This window comes from Mytilus californianus, unplaced genomic scaffold (assembly GCF_021869535.1).
Source record: "Mytilus californianus isolate M0D057914Y unplaced genomic scaffold, xbMytCali1.0.p SCAF_2, whole genome shotgun sequence".
Taxonomy (NCBI): Eukaryota; Metazoa; Mollusca; class Bivalvia; order Mytilida; family Mytilidae; genus Mytilus; species Mytilus californianus.
This window is the reverse complement of record NW_026262668.1, coordinates 135,532,037-135,544,399: the sequence shown is the minus strand read 5'-3', so window position 1 is coordinate 135,544,399 and position 12,363 is coordinate 135,532,037. Positions and strand designations below refer to the sequence as shown.

Sequence of the window (12,363 nt, the reverse complement as noted above, 5' to 3'; positions counted from 1 at the left end):
TTTTATAGTTTGTTCTTATGTTGTACTGTTACACCACTATCCTAGGTAAGGGGGAGTGTTGGCGCCTTCAAACATGTTTAACCCCGCCACATGCTTTATGTGTCTGTCCCAAGTCAGGAGCCTGTAGTTCAGTGGTTGTCGTTGATTCATGCCTGTCAGATTTGTTTTTCGTAAATAGTTTTGTTATAAATCAGGCCGTTAGTTTTTCTCAATTAAATTGTTTTGTATTTTTCATGTCGGGCCTTTTATAGCCGACTATACGGTATGGGTTTTTCTCATTGTTGAAGGCCATACGGTTGCCTATAATTGCTTACATCCACTTCATTTGAACTTCGGTGGATAGTTGTCTCATTGGTAATCATACCGCATATCCTTATTTCTATATAAAATATCAATTGGGAAAAGTGCTTTCACCCCACGAACGTTTTACGGACGCCATTATAATTTGGTTGACAGGTATGGAATATCGTAGTCAGAGATGACAACGGAGATGTTCAAGCTGTAGCCGCTACAATCTTGTCCTTGTTTCTTCGATTTTGACATTACCAATAGGAAAAAACCCTAATATGTACTTGAAATGAGAAACACGATGGGTGCCAATAGTGAGACAGCAACTGCCTAACATTAGTTCCCCTCCATTTGTTTGTAGGGTTTGTGTTCATAAATCTTTATTTTTTTATCCTTTCGTCATTTTCATCTGTGTCGCCAACGTTTAATAACTGCTCGACTCCGTCCATCCGTCCTTACGAAAGACCTTGGATAGAAAACTTTCGTCAAACTTGTCTTGACTTCTATGGAAGCGAATTATTTTATGCAGCCACTTCCTGTTTGCCGATAGATTGAAAGTTTACAACCCTTATTGTAAACGGAAAATTTGAAGATTTTTATCCTAAAACATGACACCAATCTAGTCCTATAGAACATAATTTTGGTAATCATCTTCCTCAGTTATGATTTAGAACACACGTCACCTCAATCAATTGCATGCAGGTGACGCAGGTACAGACCCCGTATTGGTCTTGTCCTTTTTGTTCATGGTATTGTCTGTTTTTCGTCGACTCATGGTTTCTGATTGCCCTCTTGTTATCTTCTTTCTATTTGTTTTCTTCAGAACTGTGCTGGACATATCTATTTACGGTTTGCTTCACTGGTCTATGTGAGGTATTTTACTACAGAGATTTTTTGCTGCACAATGTACCGTGGCTTGCATTTACTATAAATATGTATGTGTATGTTTTTGCTGTAGTAACTAGGTAATCTAGTTTGATTTAAATATCAAGGGTTATTTGATAGTGTTTTCTATACTGTGGTATATGGCTAGTTTTGCTACGGTGGATTATGTGATAGTGTTTTCTTACAGTGGTATGTGGCGTTGTTTGCTGATTATGAATGAAATTTTAATATTATCTTATGAGGATAAAAAGAAAACCCGAGGTTATGTACCAAATCGTGCAATATACATAGTTGTTATTCTAAATATACTATAAATGTTGTAAACAATCCTTAAATGTCAATGATATTTCGGATGAAAGCACATATTATAATTCAACAATTAACGAATTTAACAAGAATTTAATTTTAGCTATACGGATAAAAAAAAATTCAAGAACTTGTCAAATAACCTCTAGCTATTTACAGTGTATAAATCATGTATATTTGTGTTTATCAAACCACCCGAACTGAGATTGAAATACAACTAAAATCATATGTAATTGTTCAGCAAGTGATACGCGTAAACTATTGTTGCATCTGATTCTCGGCCTCTAGTAAGTGTTCTACAACTAATATTTCAGTGCTTTTAAATAGTTCCTTAATACTATCAACGACCTTATCTTTAACTTCGTAATAAAGCATATGCAAATGGTAGTATTAACTTTTTTCGGAGTATAAAATATTCTTTGGGTGTTTTAAATAAATCACGTGCTTTTGATGGTCCTTTTAATTCGGTTAACAGTTTTGACTTTTCAACTCTTATTTGCTGCAACTCAACTTATATAAAGCCTTCTTCTCTAATGAGAAAGGTTAATATGGTAGATATACTTACTGGAGGTGCCATGAAATGATCAAAGCTGCACATTTACTCCTTAACAACATTAATGTACGTTTCGGGAATAAAGTTTAATAGCAGACTTGTTCCTGTTCTGTTATGAATCACAGTTTATGGCCCGTCTAAATTCCATTTAGTTGACAAATTCAACAACACTTACCGTTATCGTGATAATATTTTTTCGTTAAATAATCCAGAATTCTCTAAACACTGTGTCTAAACTACCCCGGCAAAAAATGTTTGGACTCGATAGTATCTAATGTCCGGTACGGTGACGAACAATCAACAGACAGAGAAAAGGTAGAATTTCTGTTTATTTATTTGTTATTTAATGACATTGAAGAATAAACATACACATATAACTATTTTCGATTGTGTGATGTAATATTTTCTACAACCGTTCTAGATTAATGGAGAAATAAGTAAAAAGGCACACGAAAATGGTGAATTGAGTGAACATTGCTACGAATTTGTTTAATTTCTCTTTAAATTGTGCACATTGCACGGAAAGAAAAGTACGGAAAGAAAGATATTAACACAGAGATTGCATGGCTAGTCACTATGAGCACCTCAATATTTGCATTTCTATGCATGGAACGAAATAAATGGGTCATGTCAAAATGGAAGGACCCTGTTTCGTCAATGTTGTTTATTACACAAGGACCCTGTTTTGTCTCAGTATAGGACCCGGTTTTGTTTTGTTTTGAAACCACAAATTTATGAAAAGCTACGTTAGCACGGATCTGGACATTGCCCATCGGAAGAAATTAAATATTTGAGTCAAAAAGATGTTATAAAGATGTTATTGCAATACAAACATGTGTTAAAATATATTTCAAACGGGAACTTTTCGTAATAGGGAGTAGACATTTTTGAATGCTATACGTATACCTTATTGATCTTATCTTCGAACTTAGTTTAAATGGAAATAATTACTTTATATCATGTACTTACATTAATTTTTTATGATAGAAAAAAAGAAGATGTGGTGTGATTGCCAATGAGACAGCTCGTCACAAGAGATCAAATGACACAGAAATTAACAACTATAGGTCGCCGTACGGCCTTCAACAATGAACAAAGCTCATACAACATAGTCAGCAATAAAGGCCCCCAAATGACAAGTGTAAAACAATTCAAACGAGGAAACTAACGGCCTAATTTATGTACAAAATAATGAACGAAAAACAAATATGTAACACAGCAACAAACGACAACCACTGAAATACAGGCTCCTGGCTTGGGACAGGTAAATATATACAGAATGGGGCGGGGTTAAACATCTTAGCGGGATCCCAACCCTCCCCCTAACCTAGGAAATTGGTGTAACAGTACAACATAAGAACGAACTAATAAAATCAGTTGAAAAAGGCTTAAGTCATCAGATGGATACAAATAGAAATACATCTCAAAAATGTTTGTTAGTTTTCTATACTACTGTAATGATGTAAAAATAAGAAGATGTGGAATGATTGTGTTACCATATCAATTTATCAAAAGAGTAAGGATAGTATGCTTTACTACACTATACGCTATGTTTACAAAATATTTACTCATTCGTTCATCCATTGACGGACAGTGAGAGAAAAAGCTCCGTTTTGAAGGCCGTACTTTGACCTATAATGGTTTACTTTTACAAATTGTGACTTGGATGGAGAGTTGTCTCATTGGCACTCATACCACATCTTCTTATATCTATTAGAACGTTTTGGATATCTCAATCAAAATGGTTGCCTTTCGAACGTGTATTTTATGTCCGCTTCGAAATACACAAGTTCTAAACTTCCCCATTAGAAACAAAATAATTCTATCATGCCATGCTCTACGCTCATTTTAACATAGGTAGACATTATATTTGTCAATATTTTATACCTGGCTAACGCTTGGTTTAAAAATTTTAACAAATATAATGCCTTCCTATGTTTAAATGAGCATTGAGCATGGCATGAAAGGATTATTTCTTTTTATAAATAAAAGTTGGTTTGCAACATTATAACGTCCAATATCTTCGTCTTCGTCTTCGTAGAACAACCTAATAGGCAATTTAGCCCGTGAAAAATGACATTGAGACAACTTTCCATCAGAGACCAAATGACGTATAAGTTAACAAATATAGAACACCGTATGGCATCCAACAATGAGAAAGGTCCATACGGCATAGTAAGCTAAAAAAGGCCCCGAAATGAAAACTGTAAAAAAAAACTAATGTGGAAACTAACGACCTAGATTTATGTACAAAATAAAAAACGAAAAACAAATACATGTATGATATATAGCAACAAAAGACAACAACCGATTTACAGGCTCCTTCGGTACTGGTACATACAGAATGGCGAGGTTGAACGTGTAAGCCCCCCCCCCCCCCCCACGCTCCCCCTCAAGAAAAAAAAAGTGGTATAACAGCACAACATATGAACAAACTATAAAATTCATTGAGTTGAAAAAGGCTTAACTCATTTGATTACAGAGCCCCTATAGTAAATATGGGATTGGCGGCTGTCTCTGTTTTTTTCGTCTTTTTTTAAATTTTATGATGGTATACGATATAGTTACATTATATCAGTGGCGGATCCAGGGGAGTAGAGGGAGTACGCCGACCCCCCCCTTTTTGGTGGCTAGAAATAATTATTTTATCATGTTTTTTAGGATTTAAATATGATTTTTTATTTAGCATTAAATCGTTAAAAAAAGTTCCCCTTGCTACGCTCGGCGGTATAAAATCCGTTTATGAATACGTCCCTTTCAAAAATCATGGCCTCGGTCCGCCCTTGCATATTGACAATTTTAAACTTGACCAAATTGCTTAAATTGTAGAACATTTGTAAATGTACGATAATCATTATACAATGAAGAGATAAACCTATATATAATAGTTGTATTATATAGGGCAGTTGTTAACAACTTGATACTAGTGCATTAAAGAATTTGTTAATGCTAAAAAAAAGAAAAAAAGAAAAAAAAAGAGAGATGAAACATCGTTTATTTATATAAATTACTAATCAAATAATCATTATTGCAATTTCCGGATGGCCTAAGACTTTTATACTAATTTATACTTAGTATTATTATAACAAGGGGTAAACAGATTTTTAACGCACTATTATTGTGATCCTTTGCGCCGCATGGAAATTCCTTTTCTTGGGCGATTCTGCATGCACATACATTTGTCTTATTCTCTTGCATTATAATGGACGTTTAGTTTCAGAATATTTATTTTCAAACGATTATACTGTCTTCCCTTTAAGTAGAGCGGAACACTAAGATAACCATCTTGTTGTCCCAAAAAATCACATATCAAATGTGTCCTTAAATTTTCAAGGCCGTACCCTAATTAAGTTTGAACACTTAAATTTACATAGATGATATAAAAAAAAATCTAATTCCGTTTCAAAACCTTCATTTCTTTTTAATTTTTCCTTTTTTTTTTTATACAAAACAAAATTGAAATTTGCTTTGTTCTAATATAGCAGGAGTTCAAGTGTTTACGGATTCAAAAAGGTTATAAGTTATCCTCTGAAAGAAAATGTTTTTCAACGATCCCTCAAACTGCTGTTGAACGCCATATTTTAATTTTCGTCATGCGATTATGCATTATTTTCTATGACAAAACCGGGTCTGCTTTGTGAAATATAAGGACAAAACCGGGTCGTACACATTGACAAAACCGGGTTCTTCAATTTTGACATGACCCACTTCTTTCATTCCATGCACAGACATGCAAATATTGAGGCGATCATAGTGAAAAGTCTTGAAATCTCCGTGTTAATATCTTTCTTTCCGTACCTTTCTTTCCGTACAATGTGCTCAATTTAAAGAGAAATTAAACAAATTCGAGGCAGGGTTCACTCAATTCACCATTTTGATGTGCATTTTTACTTATTTCTCCATAAATCTAGAACGGTGGTAGAAAATATTACATCACACTATCGAAAATAGTTATATGTGTATGTATATTCTTCAATATCATTAAAACAACAAATAAATAAACAGAATTTCTACATTTCTCTGTCTGTTGATTGTTCGTCACCGTACCGGACATTAGATACTATTGAGTCCAAACATTTTTCGCCGGGGTAGTTTAGATACAGTGCTAAATATACTGCCGAAATTTATCCAAAGGAACTTACTTTAAATAAATCAAATATAAACAGCAATGACTGTCCTTTCCTAGATTTACTTATTTTAGTTTTACAAGGAAAAAAAGGATGATTTTTGTTCCCTATTGTTAATTGATAAAAGTCCCCGTTGGAATCGCATGTACTCCAAAAGAAGCGAGACCTAATGCCTCGACAGCGGAAGAGTATCTTTATTATGAATGGATCTCTCGTGGATAATACTAGTAACATGATTCTGGATAAATCTTCATCAGGTACGCAAGAGACCAAACTTCTAGTATATGGAAGCCAAAACAGAGATACCAAGATTTAGTTTTCTTTTAAGCAATGTTATAACAAAAATATATATGTCACCCGAGCTTGGTTTCAATATACAGCTTGTGCATTTAGCGATGCTTTAAAAAAAATTGTGTGCAATGAAAGAAAACAACCCCAAAATATCGGTTTTCAAAAATGAAATGCATGACTGTGTATTGCACAACTAAAGTTTGCTTATGTTAGTAAAATGCTTTTCCGAGATTCAAAATGGCTGACTTGCGCAAGTTTTATCAAGTTCAAGCTTCTCCGAGTAGAATTTTTTATTTAGGTGTTTTGAAATTCTAGAAAGAAATGTTTGTCGTTACAGAATGCCAGGAAGGTTTATCCTTTAAGTAACATTAAACATTATTTTCCGTTAGCAATCTACGTGTCATGTGATTAACATTGCACATAATAATAATTTCTTTTTTTTTAATTAAAAACGAACCTTCTCCTTCCTGATTTTTCTTTTTAAAGTTTGTTAATTGTTCTTTGCCATATTCGGTACAATCTTTTACCAGTTGTTTATGTGTCTTCCGTTTTGTAAACCTTGCTGTTGACAAGACAAGCAAGGCAACCAGTATCCACAATACATTCAGTTGCATCTTCAAATGCCTAAAATAATTATTTCACATTAGTTTATGTCTGAAGATTTTTTTTAAATATAACAAGTTTATTTAAATATATTTTGTAAAGTAATTAAACAGTCTTTGTTATATCGAATTGACATATATCTGTTAAAGCATCCTGCTGCAAGCACGCTGAAGGTACAAAGCTAATCATGATACATATCTATAGATTGTTGAATTTGATTTATTTGTCAAGATGATTTTAACATGATTATTATCATTACTACCCTAAAAAAGAAAAAAATGAACAGAGAAAGACAAATGTATCAATCAACGTACCTTTTCACTGAAACCAAATGGATAAATATATTAGATATTTAATTAAAAATACTTAAATATCAATTGTAATTGCTTCGGGGAAAATGGTCGTCAAACCATATCTGAATGGTACGATATATATATAAAATTGAATGAATTGTCTTTTAAATATTTTTAATCCATTAGACTTGATCCAAAGCAAATCAAATTATGGAGACAATCCTACGTCATAACAAGAACAATTATTTTAAAATTCTTATACATCTTACTCACTTTGTATTAAATTGATCAGTAGCTTTTAAAGAAATTTCGTCATTAGAATAACACTGTTTACGTATATCTATCGATTTTCTTAATGTGTTTTCTATCTATTAAACTTATATTTCGTGATTTTACCAAAAGTTCGAATGTGTTAAAGTAAATACATTCTTCAAAATCTAACTACATAACACATAAAATAAATGAAATAATAAAAATTTAAAAAATAGGTAAACAAAGAAAGAAAAACAAGTTGGTCCAAATTATATGCCATGCCTTCGTATATTTGTTCCTTTTATTAATGATCACACTTGATCGATCTTACAAGGGGTTACGATTCTCTCTTCATTTGCTATGGTCGTGTTGTTTGTCATAGCTTTTTGCTTTATTGATCATCACGTTTAGTTTATCCTACACTGTTTATTTGTAGTTGTCATGTTATTTGTTAAAGCTTTTTGCTTTATTGATCCCCACGTTTAGTTTATCTTACAGCGGTTATAGTTCTCTGTTTATTTGTAGTTGTCATGTTGTTTGTCATAGCTTTTTGCTTTATTGATCGTCACGTTTAGTTTATTTAACAGGGGTTATAGTTCTCTGTTTATTTGTAGTTGTCATGTTGTTTGTTAAAGCTTTATGCTTTATTGATCGTCACGTTTAGTTTATCCAACAGGGGTTATAGTTCTCTGTTTATTTGTAGATGTCATGTTATTTGTTAAAGCTTTTTGCTTTATTGGTCATCACGTTTAGATGATCGTACAGGGGTTATAGTTCTCTGTTTATTTGAAGATGTCATGTTATTTGTTAAAGCTTTTTGCTTTATTGATCATCACGTTTAGATGATCGTACAGGGGTTATAGTTCTCTGTTTATTTGTAGATGTCATGTTATTTGTTAAAGCTTTTTGCTTTATTGGTCATCACGTTTAGATGATCGTACAGGGGTTATAGTTCTCTGTTTATTTGAAGATGTTATGTTATTTGTTAAAGCTTTTTGCTTTATTGATCATCACGTTTAGATGATCGTACAGGGGTTATAGTTCTCTGTTTATTTGTAGATGTCATGTTATTTGTTAAAGCTTTTTGCTTTATTGATCATCACGTTTAGATGATCGTACAGGGGTTATAGTTCTCTGTTTATTTGTAGATGTCATGTTATTTGTTAAAGCTTTTTGCTTTATTGATCATCACGTTTAGATGATCGTACAGGGGTTATAGTTCTCTGTTTATTTGTAGATGTCATGTTATTTGTTAAAGCTTTTTGCGTTATTGATCATCACGTTTAGATGATCGTACAGGGGTTATAGTTCTCTGTTTATTTGTAGATGTCATGTTATTTGTTAAAGCTTTTTGCTTTATTGATCATCACGTTTAGATGATCGTATAGCGGTTATAGTTCTCTGTTTATTTGTAGATGTCATGTTATTTGCTTTATTGATCATCACGTTTAGATGATCGTACAGGGGTTATAGTTCTCTGTTTATTTGTAGATGTCATGTTATTTGTTAAAGCTTTTTGCTTTATTGATCATCACGTTTAGATGATCGTACAGGGGTTATAGTTCTCTGTTTATTTGTAGATATCATGTTATTTGTTAAAGCTTTTTGCTTTATTGGTCATCACGTTTAGATGATCGTACAGGGGTTATAGTTCTCTGTTTATTTGTAGATGTCATGTTATTTGTTAAAGCTTTTCGCTTTATTGATTATCACGTTTAGATGATCGTACAGGGGTTATAGTTCTCTGTTTATTTGTAGATGTCATGTTATTTGTTAAAGCTTTTTGCTTTATTGATCGTCACGTTTAGATGATCGTACAGGGCTTATAGTTCTCTGTTTATTTGTAGATGTCATGTTATTTGTTAAAGCTTTTTGCTTTATTGATCATCACGTTTAGATGATCGTACAGGGGTTATAGTTCTCTGTTTATTTGTAGATGTCATGTTTTTTGTTAAAGCTTTTTGCTTTATTGATCATCACGTTTAGATGATCGTACAGGGATTATAGTTCTCTGTTTATTTGTAGATGTCATGTTTTTTGTTAAAGCTTTTTGCTTTATTGATCATCACGTTTAGATGATCGTACAGGGGTTATAGTTCTCTGTTTATTTGTAGATGTCATGTTATTTGTTAAAGCTTTTTGTTTTATTGATCATCACGTTTAGATGATCGTACAGGAGTTATAGTTCTCTGTTTATTTGTAGATGTCATATTATTTGTTAAAGCTTTTTGCTTTATTGATCATCACGTTTAGTTGGTCGTACAGGGGTTATAGTTCTCTGTTTATTTGTAGATGTCATGTTATTTGTTAAAGCTTTTTGCATTATTGATCACGTTTAGATGATCGTACAGGGATTATAGTTCTCTGTTTATTTGTAGATGTCATGTTTTTTGTTAAAGCTTTTTGTTTTATTGATCATCACGTTTAGATGATCGTACAGGGATTATAGTTCTCTGTTTATTTGTAGATGTCATGTTTTTTGTTAAAGCTTTTTGCTTTATTGATCATCACGTTTAGATGATCGTACAGGGGTTATAGTTCTCTGTTAGATGTCATGTTTTTTGTTAAAGCTTTTTGTTTTATTGATCATCACGTTTAGATGATCGTACAGGGATTATAGTTCTCTGTTTATTTGTAGATGTCATGTTATTTGTTAAAGCTTTTTGCTTTATTGATCATCACGTTTAGATGATCGTACAGGGGTTATAGTTCTCTGTTTATTTGTAGATGTCATGTTATTTGTTAAAGCTTTTTGCTTTATTGATCATCACGTTTAGATGATCGTATAGCGGTTATAGTTCTCTGTTTATTTGTAGATGTCATGTTATTTGCTTTATTGATCATCACGTTTAGATGATCGTACAGGGGTTATAGTTCTCTGTTTATTTGTAGATGTCATGTTATTTGTTAAAGCTTTTTGCTTTATTGATCATCACGTTTAGATGATCGTACAGGGGTTATAGTTCTCTGTTTATTTGTAGATATCATGTTATTTGTTAAAGCTTTTTGCTTTATTGGTCATCACGTTTAGATGATCGTACAGGGGTTATAGTTCTCTGTTTATTTGTAGATGTCATGTTATTTGTTAAAGCTTTTTGCTTTATTGATCATCACGTTTAGATGATCGTACAGGGGTTATAGTTCTCTGTTTATTTGTAGATATCATGTTATTTGTTAAAGCTTTTTGCTTTATTGATCATCACGTTTAGATGATCGTACAGGGGTTATAGTTCTCTGTTTATTTGTAGATGTCATGTTATTTGTTAAAGCTTTTTGCTTTATTGATCATCACGTTTAGATGATCGTACAGGGGTTATAGTTCTCTGTTTATTTGTAGATGTCATGTTATTTGTTAAAGCTTTTCGCTTTATTGATTATCACGTTTAGATGATCGTACAGGGGTTATAGTTCTCTGTTTATTTGTAGATGTCATGTTATTTGTTAAAGCTTTTTGCTTTATTGATCGTCACGTTTAGATGATCGTACAGGGCTTATAGTTCTCTGTTTATTTGTAGATGTCATGTTATTTGTTAAAGCTTTTTGCTTTATTGATCATCACGTTTAGATGATCGTACAGGGGTTATAGTTCTCTGTTTATTTGTAGATGTCATGTTTTTTGTTAAAGCTTTTTGCTTTATTGATCATCACGTTTAGATGATCGTACAGGGATTATAGTTCTCTGTTTATTTGTAGATGTCATGTTTTTTGTTAAAGCTTTTTGCTTTATTGATCATCACGTTTAGATGATCGTACAGGGGTTATAGTTCTCTGTTTATTTGTAGATGTCATGTTATTTGTTAAAGCTTTTTGTTTTATTGATCATCACGTTTAGATGATCGTACAGGAGTTATAGTTCTCTGTTTATTTGTAGATGTCATATTATTTGTTAAAGCTTTTTGCTTTATTGATCATCACGTTTAGTTGGTCGTACAGAGGTTATAGTTCTCTGTTTATTTGTAGATGTCATGTTATTTGTTAAAGCTTTTTGCATTATTGATCACGTTTAGATGATCGTACAGGGATTATAGTTCTCTGTTTATTTGTAGATGTCATGTTTTTTGTTAAAGCTTTTTGTTTTATTGATCATCACGTTTAGATGATCGTACAGGGATTATAGTTCTCTGTTTATTTGTAGATGTCATGTTTTTTGTTAAAGCTTTTTGCTTTATTGATCATCACGTTTAGATGATCGTACAGGGGTTATAGTTCTCTGTTAGATGTCATGTTTTTTGTTAAAGCTTTTTGTTTTATTGATCATCACGTTTAGATGATCGTACAGGGATTATAGTTCTCTGTTTATTTGTAGATGTCATGTTATTTGTTAAAGCTTTTTTGCTTTATTGATCATCACGTTTAGATGATCGTACAGGAGTTATAGTTCTCTGTTTATTTGTAGATGTCATATTATTTGTTAAAGCTTTTTGCTTTATTGATCATCACGTTTAGTTGGTCGTACAGGGGTTATAGTTCTCTGTTTATTTGTAGATGTCATGTTATTTGTTAAAGCTTTTTGCATTATTGATCACGTTTAGATGATCGTACAGGGATTATAGTTCTCTGTTTATTTGTAGATGTCATGTTTTTTGTTAAAGCTTTTTGTTTTATTGATCATCACGTTTAGATGATCGTACAGGGATTATAGTTCTCTGTTTATTTGTAGATGTCATGTTATTTGTTAAAGCTTTTTGCTTTATTGATCATCACGTTTAGATGATCGTACAGGGATTATAGTTCTCTGTTTATTTGTAGATGTCATGTTATTTGT

The 12,363-nt window shown here is 32.3% G+C and overlaps 1 protein-coding gene across 1 annotated transcript in view; it reads right to left on the bottom strand.

Moving 5' to 3' along the window:
- LOC127731098 (peroxinectin A-like) overlaps window positions 1-7,070 on the bottom strand; it is a 47,036-nt gene extending 39,966 nt beyond the window's left edge. The window contains exon 1 of the mRNA XM_052239955.1: window positions 6,908-7,070. Within this exon, the coding sequence (XP_052095915.1) occupies window positions 6,908-7,064 (157 nt within the window). The 5' untranslated portion in view covers window positions 7,065-7,070. The remainder of the gene's footprint in view (window positions 1-6,907) is intronic.
- Between the last annotated feature and the right edge of the window lie 5,293 nt (window positions 7,071-12,363).